General features: G+C 41.8%; 1 protein-coding gene across 2 annotated transcripts; it reads left to right on the top strand.

Moving 5' to 3' along the window:
- Positions 1-36: 36 nt before the first annotated feature.
- MDH1B (malate dehydrogenase 1B) lies at positions 37-21,196 on the top strand. 2 transcript variants are annotated; one of them, XM_080668153.1, is made up of 13 exons: positions 89-170; positions 4,243-4,355; positions 8,542-8,676; positions 8,878-9,020; positions 9,474-9,970; positions 10,845-10,986; positions 12,343-12,506; positions 14,144-14,283; positions 14,588-14,639; positions 16,180-16,242; positions 18,153-18,227; positions 19,468-19,533; positions 20,894-21,196. In XM_080668153.1, exons 1-13 carry the CDS (start codon positions 149-151, stop codon positions 20,920-20,922), a joined length of 1,641 nt encoding a protein of 546 aa, XP_080524279.1. In that variant the 5' UTR covers positions 89-148; the 3' UTR covers positions 20,923-21,196. The 2 variants fall into 2 exon arrangements, with proteins under 2 accessions (XP_080524280.1, XP_080524279.1); XM_080668154.1 differs by lacking the exons at positions 4,243-4,355; positions 8,542-8,676 and having other exon boundaries at positions 37-170.
- The last annotated feature ends 228 nt before the right edge of the window (positions 21,197-21,424 follow it).

Below are 21,424 nucleotides of genomic sequence, written 5' to 3'. Positions count from 1 at the left end.
TATGATCGTTTACCCCAACATCTAATCTTCCCTGCGGGGCGCCAGATCCCGCGCTCAGCCACTGAGCGCGCCTGCGCCGCGTCCTTGGCAGCGTGGTTGCCAGGAAACTGCGGAGTTGTGGTGTCTGCCCCGGGATCAAAGCTTCACCATGGCCAAATTCGTGCTTGCGGGTGAGTGATCCTGCATAAGCCCGCAGATGACTCAAAACACCAACAACTGGTCGCCTCCTATAGCCGCTTAGCAGTGATATTCTTCTTCTTTTTTTCTTTTCTTTTTTTTAAACATATTTTATTGATTTTTTTACAGAGAGGAAGGGAGAGGGATTTAGAGTTAGAAACATGGATGAGAGAGAAACATCGATTAGCTGCCTCTTGCACACCCCCTACTTGGGATGTGCCCGCAACTAAGGTACATGTCCTTGACCGAAATCGAACCTGGGACCCTTCAGTCCGCAGGCCGAAGCTCTATCCACTGAGCCAAACCAGTCAGGGCAGCAGTGATCTTCTTAACTGGCTTCTGTTTTAGCAACTCCAGCCTCTATATGGACCACCTCAGGCTTTCTGATACAGTACATGCACTCGAGGATGTTGATTGGGCAGTGACCCTGTGCAAAGCACTGCCGGAGACTGGATATATAGGGAGGGGGCTGGCGGAGGGGGCACGTCCTTGCCTTTGAGAAACGTTCGGTCTCATGGTGTACAGAAGCATGTGAACAAGTAATTTTGACACAATGGGATCAATGCAATAAAGAAGACGTGGCACAGGGCTCTGGGGGTTGTTAGAGGAGCTGATTTGTGAAAGTTTGGCATAGGGAGGCCACTCCAGATAAAGGCAAAGAGGCTAAGAGTTTCATGGCCTAATGGATGATCTGGATGTGGAGGAAGTGACTGGACCTGGGGCTAGAAGGGGAGCTGCAACCAGATCTTCAAGTGCACCAAGCAAAGGTGTTTGAACTGTACCTTAAAAGCAGTAGGGAACCACTGAAAAACTTAGCAGGAGAGTATCCTTAATGCGCTTGCAATTTAGGAAACCCACCCTGTCAGCAATGGAGGGGAAGGATAGGAAATGATGACGGGCATACAGAAAAGCACTGAAGAGTCTTTTACTACAACATGCTATTGTACCTACCTCCTTCTCAACAAGATTCTTAAAAGAGTAGACTGCTCTTCTAGTTCTGGGTCCTCCTTCCACTCAATCTGGCTTCTACATCTGCCTCCTTTCTGAAATGGCCCTCACAAAATCACCAATGACTTTAGAGAAGCTGTCCAGTTCTCGTCTTATTTGGCCTCTTTGATGTACTAACACAATTGGCACATCCCATCTTCCTGGAAATCTATTTTCTTTGCTTCTTTATTCATTCAGAAGGATATTTTTGAGCACAGACAGACTGTATGCTGGAAAGACAGTGGTAAACAAATGTACAAAGAATGTTGCACGTGTGGCAGCGGCAGGGCAGGGTTTGATAGGAGCAGAGGCCCTGGCAGAGGACCTCACTTAGTCAGGCAAGGGAGCTTCCTAGAGGCAGAGACTTTTAAGCAGAGACCTGAAAGGGACCTACCAGCAGAGAAGAGGTAAGAAGGAAAAGAGCAGTTTAGGCATGGGGAGTAGGAAGTGGGGTTGAAATGAGGATAACTAGCTTGATGGTGATTGAGAATATACAATAAATAGAAAATTGAAATAGATTTAGTGGGATTGGAGCAAAGAGAACGAAGAAAGGAGTATCATAACCTAAGGCCAGAGTTAGTGATGTAGATTCTTGTGAGCTGTGTTCAATATTTTAAACTTTATCCGAAGTACATGGAAGGTTTTTGGAAGGAAGAACATAGCCAAGTTTGCATTTTATCTGAGTGTTATCTCTGCAATGTGGGAAGAGAGAGACTGGATGCCAAGAGCCCAGTCAGCTGCTATAGTCCTGTAAGGAGATAATGTTGGCTTGACCTAGGCTGGTAGGAAACAAAAATGGAAAGAAGTGAGTAGATTGGAGAGGTGTTAGGAAGGCAGAAGCCATAGAATTAGTTGTCTAATTGGGTGGAGGGAGGCAAGTAAGGGAGAAGAAAGAGTTAAAAATTATTCCTAAGCAGTGCTTTGGATAACTGGGTAGATGAGTTATTGAAAAAGAACAGGCTTAATACTCTGGATACTCTTAGATAACTCGATAGATGGACATAAAGAATATATGAGAAGGAGCAGATTTAGTAGAGGAGTGGTAGCAAAATCCATCATAGATATGCTGAGTGTCTATGGGACATTAAGAAGGAGATGAAAGAATACAGAAGGGTATAGGTAGACTGGATAAGGAGATAGGTCTGAATTGGAAATACAGATTGCTTCTTGAACCCAAGAGAGTGGAGGAGATTGGCCAGGAAGAATGTGTAGGATTTGAAGAGGAGAAGCCTTGCAGAATATTTACCTTTTAAGGGATTGGTAAAGGAATAAGAACCTACAGTGTATAGTGAGAAGTGACCAGAGAAGTAGAAAGAAACGCTGGAGAATGCCCAGAGTGAGTGCTTCAAAAGGGTAGCAGTGGGGCCAAATGCTGCCAAGGGTCAACAAGGGTCACTAAAAAAAATATACATTGGATTTAGTGACATGGAGATCCTGGTCACCTTCTAGAGAATTATGGGGAGAGCCAGATTGCTGTGGGATGAGAAATAAATGGAAGTAAAGAACTGGGGGTGGCAAGTGTAGAGAATTCTTTTATTAATAATGAAGTGTTAATAGAAAAGGTCAAGTGGAAGACAATAGTTATGGGGGCATGGACTTTTTGTTTTTCAGTACAGGAGAAACAAGTATAATGAGTATATTTAAATATGAAGAAAAAGTTTCATTAGAAACAGATAGATGCTAGAAAGAAACTGAGCAGAATCCATGAATATTCTGAAGGCAGAAGAGGGTAGTATTCAGAGCATTAAGTGGTAAGATGAGACCCGAACAGGAGGTAGGATCCCTCTTCCATTGAGTAGAAGAAAGAAGGAAAGGATGCGTCCAAATGCAGAGGGGCTGGTACCTGTGACGGCAGGAGATTGGGGTCTTTCCCAACCAATGCCTTGTTCTATGACTTGGCTTTGTTTTTGTAAAGTAGAGAGCAAGGTTATCTATTGTCTTTTGGTGGTCCAGAAAAAATGTTGGAGAGAAGGAGGAGTTTTGAAGGAAGTGGACAAAGTCTGGAACAGCCATTGTGGAGAAAAGAAGAGAATACTGTTAATGGAAACAGGGATCTCAGGCAGAGCTGAGGGCCAGTTGAGGCTGATGACCATGAATGTAACGGTGCCACTAGGCTTGGTTCTGCCATGTTTCTCCAGGGGTATCGAGCAGATGGGACCTAGGCATAGGAAAGACAGGTAATTTGGTTCATCCATAGTGATGGGATTTTATCAGGCTGATTTGCCAGAGCACAGTGGGGCAAATTAGCCAGAGAGTGGTTTGGATTCATGAATTACAGATTTGAACAAGACAGGGAGGCTAATAGATAGGGGGAGGCTGAGAGGGATTGCTGACTTAGAAATCTCCATGAGGTCAAAGAACTGGTAATTGTGGTAAATGGGGAAGAATGCTATAGAGAGACTTTTGCATGTGGCCCCTGCCTATCAGACAGCCAGTCCCATGCACATTGGTGGCTTTAACTTCCTGTGTGTTGATGGCTACATCTTAAGCCCTTACATAGAGCTTGCACTTCAGACTTACACATGCAACTGCCTGCTGCTCACATCCACTTAGATGTACTACAGATCCCTCCAACCTCACTTATCAATAAACTTATCACCTGTGATTTCTCTCTGCTAAGCTCAGAATCCTCAAGCCAGAAAGTAGAAGTTATTCCAGACTCTTCTCTCTCCCCCAGCTTCTCCTCCCCGCTAATACTCCTGCCACATACATCAAATCCACATGTGATTCTACCACTACTCTTCACTTCACACTTCCTTTTCATAGCTACTAATGAATAGTTCATTGTTAATAGTTCACGTTTAATTAGTAATATGTAAGCCTCTTAGAGGAAGCGAGATCTAACATAGTACTGGAGGAGAGTGAATATTCAATAGTCTTTTTTCCTTTCCACATTTTATTACTTAAGATTCTGACCTTTTTACCAATATAGTAAAAATCAAAACATTATGTGGTGGCAATTTATACTATAACTATGATAAAAATATAACTACATGATTAATTATATAGCATATACTTAAAACTGCATGATAATTTCTGTATGACAAAAGGAGGCATTGCTAACTTGAACTCTTTTAGGTAGAGCAGATGACCCATATTATGCTAAAGCAGAACTCCTGGCAGACTATTTACAGAAGAATCTTCCTGATTTTCATATATTTAAAATTACCCAACATCCTCATGTTTGGGAGGTAAGAAGCCTTTACAATTTATTAAACTTACACATGCACAAAAATCTTTCTAATTTGATTAACATTAGCAAGTATATCAGATAGGCTTCCAGTAATGAATGTTCGTGTACTACTGATATTTTACTACTAATAAAATAAATCCCCACTTATCAGTCTCAAAGCATTATTTTTTTCCTAAAACCTATTAGAACACACAAGGCCCTAACAAATGAGTGGAATAAATTTACCTGTCCTCCCTCCCCCCCCCCCCCCGCCACCACCCAAGAATCCAGGTAACTTTTATTGCACTTCTTAACTCTTCATTCACCTTCATATTGATTTCTAATGGCACAAGGTGCTTGTTTACTGAAATACCCGTCTTTGGGATTGGGTTTTCTCAGAAACAGACTGAGATGAGGATTTAGGTGAAGGAATTTCCTTTATTGGGGGGTGCTCTTGGGAACAACATCCTGGGAAGGAATGAGGGCAGCAGCATTGGGCAATGGAAGGAGCTGAATTGCCATCCAGCTGCAACAAAGGGCTCGGCCAGTCATACAGGGAACTCGGAATCTGGGTTAGCCTTTCATAGATACCCCCAAAATAGGCAAGGAGGCTGGGCTTTTGTACTCCCCCAGCTAACAGTCACTGGATGCCAGCTGCCCAGGGAAGGCATTTAACTTAAGGCAAGGGAACTTCCTTCAGCTAAAGCCAGTTCCTGGAAGGAGACTGGGCACTGAGCAATCGGCAGCCAATACTCCCGGTGGTTGAGGGATTGAGTGCCTGGGTCATGAAGGGGAAATCTGGACTGCCACGACCGGACCCGCCACAGTGCACCCATTGTGCCTTTTGGGTCCACGTGCTCTGTGTAATAGGTTCACACCATGTGGAAAGCGCTTGTCTAAGATTCTGGTTGGCCTCTCTCCCTAGGAAAACTTTACAAGAAGGTTAGTCACATGAACTATGTCTCCACTACAGATCATTTCAGGGCTGCAACTAACAGTCATCACCTTTCTTCTCTACTGTCCTTTCTAGAGTCCCCTCACTCTCTGCTGGTCTAAGTGACTTGTTAGGTGTGGTGATCTATACCTGTACGGGGCCTGCACCCTAGTCTCTGTTTCTTTTATAGGATGCACCTGTGCACTTGTCCACTTGCTGTCAAAATTGAGCAAGAGAGTACCAAAGATGCCCCTGTAAATCATCTAGACAACAAATATTCTCTTCTGCCCACATTGGGTTATAGCTGCCCTACGTGTTTCTGGTCATCAGGGCCAATTATTCCCTCCAGGATGGTAACTCCTTCCCTTGCCTGCTGGTCTTTTGGGCAAAGAAACTCGAAGTGATCCAGTGGCATCCACAGCCTAAAGTTTAATGGGAATCTTCCTGATAGAAGCAACCCTTAGTAGCATGTAAGCTACTTAGAGGAAGCGAGATCTAACATAGTACTGGAGGAGAGTGAATATTCAATAGTCTTTTTTCCTTTCCACATTTTATTACTGGGATTTAGAACCTGCAGATCCACAGAGTCTAGGGCAAGTGACTGGAAGTAATGGTAAGCAGGGTCACTCTTAATTTCATTCCTTGGTTCCTGGATTTATTCGTTCTATTTGGGGCAAAACACTTTTTGATTTATGATATTTATTGCATCCTGAAAGATGGTGCCCCATCCTTGCAAGGCATCAGTCCCAAGCTGGTGCCTGTGCCTTCCCCCTATCGGGCTGCTAGGTGGTGTTTTATATGATAGGGCCAGTGAATCCCTTGGTTATGTGCCCAACCCCACACATTCTTTCCACTAACGTGGGTCCCTTTGTTTTAAGTGATCCCATGTTGACAGGTTACGTATTGTGTAAGCTCTTGAACAGCGTGCTGGGCAAAGCCCTACAAGCAGAAAAGACAGTTCTTTACCCAGAATATATGTTGATTCAAGTCGAGATGAATCACTGTCATGTCCAGGGTGGAAGGGGGTCCAATTATAATCAACTTCCCACCAAGGGGCTGGTTAGTGAGTTCAAGGGATAATGCCATTCTGAGGGGGTCAGCATTGGTCTCTGTTGACACATATTAGACATTTAGTAGCAGCAATCGCTGCATCAGCTCTGGTGAGTGGCAGCTTGATCTCTAGAATCATTGCATAATCTCTGCCTCTTCATGAGCCCACGTGCCTTCAGCTGTCTAAGTTATCTTCCTGCTGGGTTGTTTAGTGCTTCTTTCTTTCTTTTTGCTAATCCTCACCCGAGGATACTTTTCCATTGATTTTTAGAGAGAGTGGAAGAGAGAAGGAAAGACAGAGAGAAATATCGATGTGAGAGAAACACATTGATTGGTTGCCTCCTGCACAAGCCCTGGCCAGTGCCCAGGCTAGGGAGGAGCCTGCAATCCAGGTACGTACCCTTGACTGGAATCGAACCTGGGACCCTTTGGCCTTTGGTCTGCAGGCTGATGCTCTATCCACTAACCCAAACTGGCTAGGATATATATATATATATATATATATATATATATATATATATATATATGTGTGTGTGTGTGTGTGTGTGTGTGTGTGTGTGTGTATGTGTATATATGTATATATGTATATATGTGTATATGTGTATATATATATATATATATATATATTATTGATTTCAGAGAGGAAGGGAAAGGGAGAGAGATAGAAACATCAATGATGAGAGAGAATCATTGATCGGCTGCCTCCTACACACACCCTCTTACTGGGGATCCAGCCCACAACCCAGGCATGTGCCCTTGACCAGAACTGAACCCAAAACCTTTCAGTAGCAGGCCAATGCTATATCCACTGAGCAAAACTGGCTAGGGCTACTATTTCTTTCACAATAGATACTCTCTGGTAGGCACTGCTCCCTAGCCTCTTGTTTCAAGATTCTATCATCCCAATGACCTGGAGTCCAGCTCTATAATAGCATGTCCTTTAAAGACCTGGCCTAGAATGGACAGTCACCCAGGGCTTCTCAGCAATACTGAGACCCCTTTCATCAGTGCATTTCTTATCGCTTTGTGAATGTAGTGCCCCAAGGGCCTTCTAGAGTACACAGTTGACTAATGGGTTTCCAGAATTCTATAGTAGCGTATCCACTCTTGCATGGACATTTTTCTAAGCTTTTTAATCCCTTCCATTGTTTTTGAAGGCAGTTCTGGCATTTCATGGGCATCATCACCTTCCCCAATCTTAGGAAAAATCATCCTAGCAACATGTTATCACTCTCTTCCAAGGTCTTTGCCAGGGTGTACACGCTTGAACTGCAGAAGAGTGATTAATATTAATAAATTCTCCCTTGTCCAACGTTATGTCCCACTCTTGATTCAGCATCCTCAGGGGCCAGTCCCATACATATTCTCTCATGTCTTGCCAGAATATCAACATGCCCTTGATGCTGAAGGTCCTTTTGGGTAGAGTCCCTTTATTCCATAGACTCAGTGCTTCATTTGGGCAGGTTGTGGTGTAAAATAGAGGGCCATGGTAGAATCTTCACAGCAGCACTGTTTGCTTTAAGGTGGGATAAAGGCAGAGAGATTTCAACATCAGAAGGGAAATTTGTTTCTAAGATTTTATGTGTTAGGGTAGCATCATTACACATGCCTCCGAAGACAAGAATGCTATTATGCACTTTACCCATAAGGATGTTCTATCTCTCTACTCAGCTCTTGTCATTGAAGACCTGATTTACACAAACCAAGTAATTATTTAAGATTTTTCTAATAAATATTATCAGAAATTTCTGGGTAACTTTTAGCTCGTTAATTTAATCTGAGCAATATACACTATATCCACAGATGTGGAAAGCAATATCAAATTTATACGATATTGGAAATTCCCTACAACTGGAAATAACTCAAATAGAAGAATAAGGGGGAAATCAGTTAGACTTTTTTTTCACATCAGTTGAGTTGGAACACTTGGCTTATCTTTAACATAAACACTCCAGGTCTTTTCAGCAAAAGAGAGCAACCTCCTGTGCCTTTATTTTGTCAGTGGATTTGAAGAATATTCTTTCTTATTTGCTTAACTTGTTATTTAACTCATCACTATTTTTTATATTTACATTCGACAGTTTAAGCTATCTAAATTTTATGTATATTCAGTAATGGCAAAAAAAAAAAAAAAGCGCCAGTATTTTAGTGTTTGAATTCTAAAGTATTGAATTCTGAGGTCTATTAAATGTGTGACTGCACTTGGAATATCATTCAATAGGAGTGGCTGAGAGATGTGTGTGAAAAGAATAAATGGAGCCACAAAAGTTCCCCCATCATCTGGAGGGAGCTGCTGGATCGTGGAGGAAAGGGCTTGCTTCTGGGAGGATATAATGAGTTCTTAGAGCATGCCCAGGTATGTAAGTTAAGTTGATTTCTCTGTTTAAAACATTATCAATCTCTCACATTGTTTCATTTTTCCAACGCCTTGCTTTCTAAAGTCTTCTCTCAGCTCTCTTTTTACTCCCTTCTGGCTTTACACAAGAACTTTCCATTATAGCCATTGTCCACTAATGGTCTTCTCTCGGGGGCTGAATTTTTCTTTTGCCATGTTTAGCTTTACTACGGTGTCACCTCTAGCATGACGACTGAGCTGATGAAGGCGATTGCTCAGGAGAACATGGAGGCTCATATACAAAAAGAGTTGGAGAAAGAATCCCTGAAAGACCTCGTTGAGCCCTTGCAGGTCTGGATCACCAGGTGGGACAGTCAAAGCCCAGGATTCGTGAGGTTGGCTGTTTATATTTGAAAGGAGGAGGGTGTGGGATTAACTCCATGATAGAAGATCTGAATGTCAAGTTTGAGATGTGTGTGCGGGTGCTTCTATCTCTCTCTCCCTTCCTTTCCTCTCCGAAATCAATACAAATCCTATATAATAAAAGGCTAATATGCAAATCAACCAAATGGCAGAATGACCGGTCGCTATGATGCTCACTGACCACCAGAGGGCAGATGCTCAACACAGGAGCTGCCCCGCTGGTGGTCAGTGTGCTCCCACAGGGGGATCCCTCTCAGCCAGAAGCAGGGCTCAGGGCTGCCACAGCGCTAAGGATGTCCTCCTGACAGCTTAGGCCTGCATATATATATAAAAGAATAAAAGTTTTAAAGGGACAAAAGCTTTTAACCATTGCTAATCCTGCTTTGCACTGTTAGTGCGTCTGCCCCTGCCTGCTACAGCCTCATCCCCATCCTGACCAGCGGGGAGGTGTTCGGCATGCACACGGAAATCAGCATAGCTCTGTTTGACAAGAAGCAGGCGGAAGAAACCCTCCATAACCTCGCCATGGATGCGCAGGACCTGGTGTCGCCCTTGCTGCGCAGCGTCTCCATCTGCACCAGAGTGGAGGAGGCCTTCCGCCAGGCCCACGTGGTCATCATCCTGGACGACCCCAGGACCAAGGAGGTGTACACGGTGGAGGACTGCCTCCGGAGCAGGGTGCCTCTGTGCAGGCTCTACGGCTACCTGATCGAGAAGAACGCTCACGCCTCGGTCCGAGTCATTGTGGGAGGAAAAACCTTTGTCAACCTGAAAGCGTTGTTGCTCATGAGATATGCCCCGAGCATCGCGCGCAATATTGTCGCTGTGGCGCTGGGGGTGGAAGGGCAGGCCAAAGCGACGCTGGCCAGAAAGATGAAAACATCCCCCTCATGTGAGTGAACTCCTGTCTCTGCTTGTGTTTCTAAGCAGCACAATTTCAAAGCAGCTGGGAAGAACCCTGTACCCTCTAGGAAACCTTCTGGAGTCTGGGGTAGGAAGTGCGAAGCCCATACAAAGAACTTCTTTAGTGTGTGATTTGACTACTGTGCAAACTTTTAACTGGCTTTCGTGACCACCTGACGTTGTCCATCATTATATAATAAGGTTTATACTTTGCAAGTAATACTTTGAAACCTAATATTCCATTTCCCCCCGTGATAACAGTTAAAAACGTCATCAATGTTTTTTTTTTAAAAAACATATTTTATTGATATTTTACAGAGAGGAAGGGAGAGGGATAGAGAGCTAGAAACATCGATGAGAGAGAAACATCGATCAGCTGCCTCCTGCACACCTCCCACCGGGGATGTGCCCGCAACCAAGGTACATGCCCTTGACCGGAATCGAACCCGGGACCCTTCAGTCCACAGGCCGACGCTCTATCCACTGAGCCAAACCGGTTTCGGCGTCATCAATGTTTTTTAAAAAATGATTTCAAAACAGTTCTCTAAGGTAGGCAGGTTAATGAAGTCAGGACCAAGGCCAGTGGTATAGTTTCCAGCAGCAGTATCTTCAGGGAGCATGCCAGGATTCCTGGATTTCAGTCGTATGCCCACAGCATTTATAGAGCATCAGTAAGGCTCTCCAAACCCTGATTAAGGAGATGATTGAGCCACATGATTTGCACAATTTTAGGCAGCATAAACTTAGATCTATTCATAGCAAACGGACCAATCCTAAAACAAGCACAAAGAAAACATAGGCGTCAGGCAATTTTGTATACTGACGTTCATTATTAGGTTAATTTTTATTTCTTTTCTTCACAGACATCAAAGATGTGATAATTTGGGGTAATATTAGTGGAAATTGCTACGTTGATCTGAGAAAAGCCAAGATTTACAGATATGAGAGTGCTATTTGGGGACCTCCTCGCTTTTCTCGCCCTGTTTTAAGCTTGGTTTTTGATAGGTACTGTCTATTTTTAAGTGAAGTATCCTAACAGTGTCGAATAAATGTTTAATAGTTGTTGTAATCATTTAAACCATCTTGGAAATCTTTGGACAAAAATAACTTGACATTGTTCACACTCATCTTTGTTTATGCTCTCTATTGAAGAAACATAGTAAGTTCCATAAGATTTCAATTAGTCAATTCCCACTCCCAATTTATTTGGTTTTGAAATTATAAATTTTTACATTTCAGATTGTCCTTAAAGTGGCTCACATAATCCATTAAAGTTATCGCTAAAGCAAGCGTATGTAATGTGACTCTCATTTACTATAAAGGCGGAGATATGTATCCAGGTTGAAATTAGTCGACCAGTTTCAAGAGCAAGGCATTAAGATGAGCACACCCAGGCCCCGCTGGGTGTGCTGTCCCAGGGAGGCAGAGGGCAGAAGTGGTGAGGATCCCAGGCCCTAGAGCCGGCACACCTGAGCTGAAATTCTCACGCAGCCAATGATTAGCTGTATGACTTTAGAGAATTACTTCACCTCTCTGTTCCTCAGAGTTTTCATCTACAAAGTGGAAGTGGTCATACAGCAGGGGCCTTGCAGGGTCATTGGGAAGATTACATGGGTTCACATTACAGGCAAAGCCCTTAGGACTGTGCCCACCACAGTCAACCCTACCATTGTGCTCAGGCACCGGAGAGAAAGGGGGAGGGGAGCCTTTGAAGCATTTTTCAGCGCTTTGCAGCACTTTCCTTTCCAATGGCCCTCCTTCCCCTTCCTTCCCTTCCTCAGACCCTGGAAATAATATGTCTCCAGCTTCCCCTCCCGGAGCAGGTCCCTATGCGTTTGTTGCCTGGGTAGGGGCCGTGTCTAATGGAACTGCAGCGTGATGGCTTAGCAGGGGCAGCCATTTAGTGCTTGCTCTAGTCCAGCTGGACTATTCCCCGCCTTGAAACCTCAGATTATAAAGACAAAGTTATCTCTCTAGTTCTCAGTGTAAATAACTCAACATTTTATGATGTTATGTTATTTAAAATGAATACCACCGGTTCCAAGATAGTATCTACCTAGGATAAATTCTTCATCATGAAAGTAACTGTTCTTGCAGCCTTTGACCGCTTTTCTGTGTTCCATATTTATATTATCATGTCTTTAGTTTGAAACTTTGGGATTCCTTTCTACTCTATCTCATTATTTTTCAATCAACTTTTTATGGGATTGAAGAAGCTTAAAGAACGGACAAAGGAAGTTGTATCTCTCTTTTGTGGAGATGATTTTTTTTTTTTGTACGCAGATTCATTGACCCAGGGAGCAGTCTTTTTTATTTCCACTTCTCCCTTCATTGAAAAATTGTTTCTTTCTTTTCATATAGTGAGTGGATAAACAGAGAATTTGTGACAACTCTTAAAGAGTTGACCGCCACAGGAAGACAATTTGGAGGCATGTTAGCTGCACACAGTATAGCCACTACATTGAAATACTGGTACCATGGATCACCATATGGGGAGATAGTGTCCTTAGGAGTATTGAGTGAAGGTAAGTCTGGGTCTTTCATATCTTTTTTTTTAAAAATATATTTTATTGATTTTTTACAGAGAGGAAGGGAGAAGGATAGAGAGTTAGAAACATCGATGAGAGAGAAACATCGATCAGCTGCCTCCTGCACACCCCCTACTGGGGATGTGCCCGCAACCAAGGTACATGCCCTTGACCGGAATCGAACCTAGGACCCTTCAATCCGCAGGCCGACGCTCTATCCACTGAGCCAAACCGGTTTCGGCATTCATATCTTGTAATATTGAAAAAAACCTCCATGTATACCTCGTACTCCTACGTCTGTGTCCCCACCTATTATCTCTTAACATGATCTATAAGCTGTCTGGGTTTTCACAATTTCATAATTGTGTTCCTTATATTTCTTGAGTGTTATTAGTGAAACCACAATCCTCCCCGTTCTTCCTGTGACTACTGTGCAGTTCAAGGAAATTTTTCCAAAAGCCCCCAAGTCAGATTAATCTCTGTCTGCCTTTTGTATTCACCTGGCATTGTGTTCCTCCATCAGGAAGCATATTACATCCTGCCTTTATCCATGGTGTGGTTAGATTCATATGTTCCCTCCATTAGAGTGTGTACCCCCTACAGACAGGGCTTTGCCTGGGTCTCCTTCATGGGTAGACACTCAGTGAATCTTGTTCAATTGCAGTTACGATGTATGAACCTCCCCTTTGTGTGAATTCAAATCAGCATATTACCTTTTTAGTGAAATAGTTATTTTAAATCTTACCTTTATTTGTAGAATCTTTAATTAATCGCTAGAGGAACTCATCAATAAACAATGCAATATTTGGGGAAAGGAGTTTGTGGTCATTGTCTCCCTGAAACTATATAGGTAAACCTCATATGTTGCCCACCCATGAAGCTGTCTCTTTACAGAGAAAACCAGTAGAGCGTGAACAGAGGACCTGGGACACCCGCGGAGGAACTTTTTTTAGATCCTAGTTTCTTATCTGCATTCATTTTGCCCTTGTGGCAATATTTTTGATGACTAGATTGGCAAGCATAATTTTCTGATTTGACTAAGGTGCAGAAGGGGCTGGGCAATTTTATCTGAATGTTCCTCACTTAGTAACAAGCATTGTCAGTCTTTTTGTCTGAAGCCCATCCAGACTGGGAACTAGGAGCTCAGAGGAAATCAGCAACATTCCTGCTCCCTCTTGTTCCCTTCCTAGCCCTCATGCCTGAACTCTATGCCTGCCATAGTCCCCTGGAAGAGCAGAAGGCCTGACCGGACAAGGCCTGGGGCTCCTGGGCTACCCAGGGGCACAAGGTAAAGCCTTGGAAAGTAGACAAAAGGAACCCAGACCAGGTGGAAGAGAAAGGCTGCATCAGCCCTCCAGGCAGAGGCAGGGAGTCTGACCCCGGCACAAAGGGATAAAGAAGAGGGAATAGTGGTGCTCCCTTCCAAGAGAGACACTGAAGGGGGGACAGCCAGAACCTAGACAGGTGCCCAATCAATACTAGAGTGTTTCACCTCTCCCTGGGGAGGAATTACCAGAGATTCAGTTCCACCATTACCATTAAAACCATGTATTATGTCCGCTCCACAAAGTACTTAGTAGGCAAGACTTATTTTTCTGAGTGTTTTTGCTTTGCTTTGCGTTTGCTCACCGCAGGCCAGTTTGGCATTCCTGAAGGGATCGTCTTCTCTATGCCTGTGAAATTTGAGAATGGAACTTGGGTGGTTCTCACAGATCTCAAAGATACTGAAATAAGTGAACAAATAATGACCAGAATGGCAACTGATCTAATGCAGGTAAGGTCAGAATAGATACAAGGCAACTGACTTTGATAATGATCTTAAACGGATTCTCTGAGGCCAAGGCATACATTTGTTTTCTTTGGGTTCAATTTGAATCTTATTTTGAAAAACCAGTAAGGAACCAACACAAGTTTGAAAACAATCAGCAGACCAACACTACTCATTTGGTTACATAATTTCCGGTATGTTAAAAATATTTGTTGTTTATTTAAAAAATCAAGAATCAAAGTGTTTTTCTATTAAAGAATGATGAATAATTATGGTCATTTAATTCTCTCCTTGTAAAAATTTTCAACAGGAGAAACTTGTCGCACTTGGAGATTTGTTACATTTTCAGCCATATCAACCAGGTAACCTTTTAAACGTGATGTCCTGCCTATTGAGACAATAAAAGGGTGTTAAAATATTTGTTAAAACTGAATCGCTATTTAATATAGATAAATAAAATCCGTATATTATCACCTTTAAACTCAATTATTGACAAAATAAACTGCCATGTTTGCTGTGTCCTTTGAAATAAAACATCTCATAAAAATGCCAAAGAAATCACATCGTAAACACACTGTCGCCATATAACTTTTGTCTATACCCTATATATCAGTTCCCTCAGGCTGCCATAGCAAATTTCAGTAAACTGTTGGCTTAAAACAACACATTTATTCTCTCAAAGTATGGTTGTGTGATTCGCAAAGGTGCTCAGCAGGCTGGAGTGGGAACCTAGATGCATGATGGTAGTAAGTCCTAAAATATCATAGTGTACTGCCACCCCTGCAATTAGAATAATGCAATTAGAATAAAAATAACACTATACTGCATTCCAACAAAATTCTAAATATTTCCCTGATGACTTTATTGGGAATAGCAAGTTTTTTCCCAAAAGTTTTTATTTTTCTATTTTTTCTCATATTTCTCTTGTTTTCTGGCACCCTAAATGGATGCTAAGGTAATTTGGCCATTGGCATTGAGCATGAGAATGGAAAATGAGTACTTTTGTTATTTTACTTACCATTTGGGAAGGAAGGAGGTGAATCAAAGAAGTTGAGAATAATTGCAAGAAAGCCATGAAGTGATGAACTATAGGGGTCTAGATTAGATAAAGAAGGAAGTAATAAATGTAAATAAAATTAAAAGCTGCAGGCAGGGGTGGTATTGAAAATATTTAACAAGTATGGTATAGATTTCAACCAATTAAAACAGTTGATGTCTCTCAGAATGGATTAACTGGTAAAAACAAACAAACAAAAAATAAAAAAATAAATAAAAAGCCTGGCTGGGAACAGGACTGCCCTTGGTTCAGATCATCCAGAGGAGAGAGAGTTTAGTAAGGTTAAAGGTCAAAGTACTGGAAGTGAGAGGAAAGACAGAGAGCCTGCAAGGAAAAGAGGTTACGGCAGAGGGTAGGTTTTGGGAATTCAAGTCTCCAGCAGTGGCCAAACCAAATGAAGCTCAGAGGCAGCACAGAGGTGGAGGGTGCAGGCACAAAAGTCTGAGGAGCAGTTTGTTTCCCTGCATTTGACAGACCTCTAAAACTATAAATTCCTTTCATGATAATGCCTATAGAGCAGTCATTCTAAATTTGACTACATTGACTGATAGTCCTAAATTTCCCAAAATACTTGAATTACAGTGGATTTTCTGAAAGAAAATGACCTGATATTAGGCTGAATTTTTATTAACAAAGGTCAAGGTGCATATAGAGTTGATTGATCTTGAATCTGTCACCATTGGACCTTGCCCAAAACATGGTTCCAGAGATTCCAAGATTAGGGCATTGAAAATAATCAGAACTTGAGAGTTCGGGCATTTCTGCTTATTAACATATCAGTGAGATGATTCATGTATGAGAATTGTTTAATCTTTTCAGTTAATACTTAATTTTCTGACTCTTAGAACCTGAAAGGGCTGCCTTAACTACCACAGATGACAATGAGGAAAATCAGGAATATTCAGATGGTAGGTATATCAATTAGAAAAAAGAAATGCCCTTTTCATCCAAGACTTGACACTACATTTCAAAGGAATTTGATTACCTGTTAGCTATATCATGGGAGTTGAGTCCTACATCACCCCCATCCTATACTCAAGTATAAGATTATATTTAAAATCTGTTCAAACCTTTGAAGGAAATTACCAGATATTCATTGAGCAACTTCTGTGTGCTGGTCACTGTGGGACACTGAGGGACTCAATAAGGTAGTTATGACCACACAAACACATCTGGGGGAAAGGAGCCATGAGAATATGAAAAGGTAAATGCCAAGATACACAATGAATTAAGAAGCTATAGTCAAGACAGGTCAAAAGGAAAGAATATATATATATATATTTAGCTATCTTAGATACAACTGGATTTCAAGATATTATTAAATTTTCTCCATACAGTACAAGACTCTTTCCTCTCCTTGTAAGTTTCTAGATTACTTATCATATATATACATACATATATATACATACATATATATACATACATATGTATGTATATATATGATAAGTAATCTAGAAACTTACAAGGAGAGGAAAGAGTCTTGTACTGTATGGAGAAAATTTAATAATATCTTGAAATCTAGTTGTATCTAAGATAGCTAAAGATAGTCAAATGGGCACTTATTCAGAAACTGTGTAGTTCATTTACACAAGATGAAAAAAATTCTAGTGATCTACTATACAACAATGTGTGTGTAGTTAACTTACTGTACCCTTAAAATGTTGTTGAACAGGAATATTTCATGTTAACACACACACACACACACACACACAAACTGTGCTAGGTGCTAGGTTCATAAACATATATCAAACATTGTTCTTGACCTTAAAGTGTTCACCATCTAGCATGGGAAATAGCAAAACTACTTTATTGAGAAGTGTTATGATAGAGGTCCAGTGTATAATGGGACCCCACAGGGGGTCCCCTGACATAGACTGGGAGTGTTATGAAAGGCTTATAGGAAGAGACATAATGGAAGCTCTGAGTCTAGAAGAATGAGTAGGAATTACTCATGTAATTTAGTACAAAGGAGGTGTGCAAGTGAAGGGTTGGCTAGGAAAGAGGGAAAAAGATGGGCAAAGGAGACATTTCAGTGATCAAGGCATGAAATATGAACCTGAAATAGTATAAAACTGTATTCAGAAGATAATACATAGGGTAGCTGAGCAAGAGCAGAGGATCCAGAAAGAGGGAGTAGAGCTGGAAAAAGTAGGTAAGAAGCATCTGCTATTTGGTTGAATAGTTGGTTGGGAGCTCAGCAATATGGTTTGTTGGTGGTGGGACAAAGCATACAATTGACAGGTGGGACAAAGCATACAAATGAACCTGCTTGATCATGGGCTTTCTAGAGGATTTTAGGTTCTTAGACCCTCTAATAAATGATAATGTTATACAGACTAAAGAACTTGAGTGGTGATAAAGTGGAGATAGTGGGGTTGATTTCAGGTTGGTTTGGGGGCTATTTGTTGAAGGAGCATTAGAATCAAATATAACATTATACTTCCCATATTGTGTTTTAGGTGGGTTGTGAAAATATTTAGTGGGTCATGAGAATCAATTTAATAACTAGCATTTTTTCTTGAACTAGAATAAAATTGATAATAAAAGGATAAGGAGACAAGAATTTTTTCCAATGAACTAGAATTAAATAAAAAGAAAAAAGATGAGTAGAAAAGATGAGAAAAAGGTAAGAAGTTTGGAAAAGGGTAAATATTGTAACTTTTCATTTCATTATATGTGCATAAGTGCATGTACGGGACTGTAATGTAAAATGCATTTTTTTTTTACTGTAAGTCATGTTCAACAAAGTTTGAAAACACTGTGTTAAAATACTGCACAAGTTGTTAGTTATATTCTAAACCCAGTATGTTTTATCTAGTTTTGGTTTCAGAACATAAAAATGACACTCCTGATCTAACCCACGAGGAAGGGAAAGATCAAGTTATGCCAGATGGTAAGTCAATCTAGTTAGAAGCAATCTCTGTAGCTGAGGCCTGGCTCATGTAGACTCATTCTGAGAGTCAGAGAACATAGTCCAGCAACCAAAGTCATTTGTAAATAACTCCATTTCTCTCTTTATACTTAGAAAACACTTTGAAGGAGGGATAAAAATGTCAACAATTTTTTTTAAAAAAATACTGAAGCTGCTTCCAGGTCATACTTAGCTCAAACTCTCCCCAAATCCTCTCGCCTCAGCTTCAGCCCCTGATGTTCACCCTTCTCACCTTTCCCTTTTCTTCTTCGTTCTTCATTACAAAGCCCCAGATCGCCTACATGACAAGTCAGGATCCTCCTCAGAAGGTGTGTGAGAGGGAGAGATGGAGAGGTCTCTCTTTTAAAAAAAATATATTTTTATTGATTTCAGAGAGGAAGGGAGAGGGAGAGAGAGATCGAAACATTAATGATGAGAGAGAATCACCAGTCAGCTGCCTCCTGAAGGCCCCACATTGGGGATCGAGCCCACAACCCCAGCATGTGCCCTGACAGGGAATCGAACCCTGACCTCCTGGTTCATAGGTCAATGCTCAACCACAGAGCCAGGAAAATCTAGGAATCTCTCTATCCCCTTCTCTCTCCCTCTCTCTCTCTCTTTCTCTGTGTGTGTGTGTGTGTGTGTGTGTGTGTGTGTGTATGAATATACACATGTACATATGCAAAGTATATATTAGTAAAACATATAAATATTTGTACATTTTATGTATATATTTATATTTACAAAATACATGTTAATATTTATGTAGTTAAATTATGTAGAAAATTATATATTTGCTAAATCTACCTATACAAGTCATATCTCCAAAAAATAATAATAATCTAGACTGTTTCAGTTTTTGCCACTTCTGTACCTGAAATTCTGTATGGGAGGGAGCTGGCGAACACTGAGCCATTGCCCAGGGGTGTATGCTGTGAGGACCAGGGCTGCGGAGGGAGCTTGGCGGAAAGGCGCTGCGCTGAGCTGCTGCGTTGGACACCTGCTTGCTCATATTGCCCACGGGCCATGGAGAAGCCACTGTCATGGGTTGAAACTCCACATAAAAGTGACCTAGCAGCTCACACCCTCCAAAGAGATCAAGGCATCTGGAGGAACTGGACTAGAAGGAACAAGAGAGGATAAAATGAGAATAACTGCAAAAAAAAAATCAATGTGCTTTAAATACTAAAACTCTGTTCTTTCAATTCTCTATGTACCGCAGTGGATTATTTAGATCTGACTCCTAAAATCAACTCGGAAAACCCATTCAATCAAGACCTCACAAATGGTAGGTGGTAGACAAAGTATTCACTAGTCTCTTCTTATTCTAGAAATGGAACTGGGTAGAAGACATCATGTCCCTGTGATATGGTTCTTTTCCAACCCTCCCCATCACATATTCCCAGGGACCAGCTTTGCTGACTTCTAGAACCTGGCTTCCTGCTTTTACAGCCAGGATCATGACCGTGACAACCAAATCCTTCCCTCAGAATGGAAAGGAAAAGGACCCAGAAGCATCTGCGAGTCCAGATTTTCAAAGTATATAACTGAGCTGTCCTGCTATTTTATGAAAACCAAGTTGATGTCGATTTCTTTGTGATTGACCAACCAGGATATTCACTCATGCTTCCAGATTTTTATTTGAATATCCAATAAAATGAACAAATCTTTTGCCCCTTCCATTCTGAGAATGAAGAGTATAATGGGCTTAGAGTGGGGCTAACTGTGGGGAATTAGAATTCGTGAATAGTGGAGAAGCAGGACCAAGAGAGGAAGTGGAACTGACAGTATAGCTGCAAACAAAATTCAGACTGACAAGCAAAGGAACCAAGAGAGACTGCACATAGAAATAGGTTGAAGTCAGCAAAGAGGCCAGGATTTAATTTTCTTATATGAAAACTAGAGGCCTGGTGCACGGATTCGTGCACTGGTGGGGTCCCTCAGCCTGGCCTGCAGGAATCGGGCCAAAACTGGCTCTCTGACATCCCTTGAGGGGTCCCGGATTGTGAGAGGGTGCAGGCCAGGCTGAGGGACCCCACCAGTGCACAAATCTGTGCACCAGGCCTCTAGTCCTATATAGAAGCCAGGCTTATGGCTGGCGAGCACAGGATCCTCTCCTGCCTCCACAGCAGCACCAAGGACCCCTCAGGGGATGTCTGCCAAAGGGTCCTGTACTGTGAGAGGGCGCAAGCTGGGCTTAGAGACCCCCTGCCCAGTGCACAAATGTCATGCACTGGGCCTCTAGGACGCATATAAGATCTTTGGTTAATCTCTTCCCGCCCTCTCCCCTCCCCGCTTCCCTCTCAGATTCATGAGTCTGTTCCATGTTTCCATGCTTGTGCGTTGAGCGTCTGCCCCCTGGTGGTCAGGGCACATCATAGCTACCGGTCAAATGGTCAAACGGTCAAACAGTCGAATGGTCACTTAAGCTTTTATATATATAGATATCTAATGATGGCCTACAGTTCAATTTCCCTCATAGGAACCCCCTCACACACACCTCCCTCAGCTGTTGAATCAAATTGAATACAGAAATCCAGAAAACAGAAGGGAAGGGGAACAAGAGAAAAACTAATAAAAACAAATGTTACTAATGTATTTTTTAAATTGTTACATCTTTTCCTTTTTTTTTCCCCCTTTTTTTACAGATTTTGAAGGCATATCTTTCGAACAGTAACAGATCAAAGTATCTGGTATTGTAATAAATATAGGAAGACCCATGATGTCAGTACTTAGGGAAGAATAATAGAAAGATTTACTTCAGTCTCAGATAATATTATGCCAGACAATAACAATGATAGCACACACACACACACACACACACACACACACACACACAAGTTAGAGTTCAATTATTCTGTGTACCCACTCATACAGTTATTATCAATTTCTCATAAATACTTTGGTATCGATTGTTATTTTTTGAACTACAATAAAATAATGTGTCACTCATTGTGCCCCTGCCTGTACATCCTTCTGAGAGAACCTGCTTCGTCCTGCAGGTGATACCTAAAATATGGGCCTGGGGGGCCACGTTTGCTCAGATTTTCTTACTGTGTTGGCCTCAATTGATTGGGCCAGGATAGACACACCTTCTTCAAGGAGAACCAGTCAGATTTCTTCTTACTCTTACAAAAAAGAAAAAGGACCTGAGAAAAATGGGTGAGTAAGTTGGTGTG

The sequence above is a fragment of the Plecotus auritus genome (genome assembly GCF_963455305.1).
Source record: "Plecotus auritus genome assembly, chromosome: 5".
NCBI lineage: Eukaryota > Metazoa > Chordata > Mammalia > Chiroptera > Vespertilionidae > Plecotus > Plecotus auritus.
Note: the sequence above shows the minus strand (reverse complement) of the source record. Positions and strands in the feature narration are given on the sequence as shown.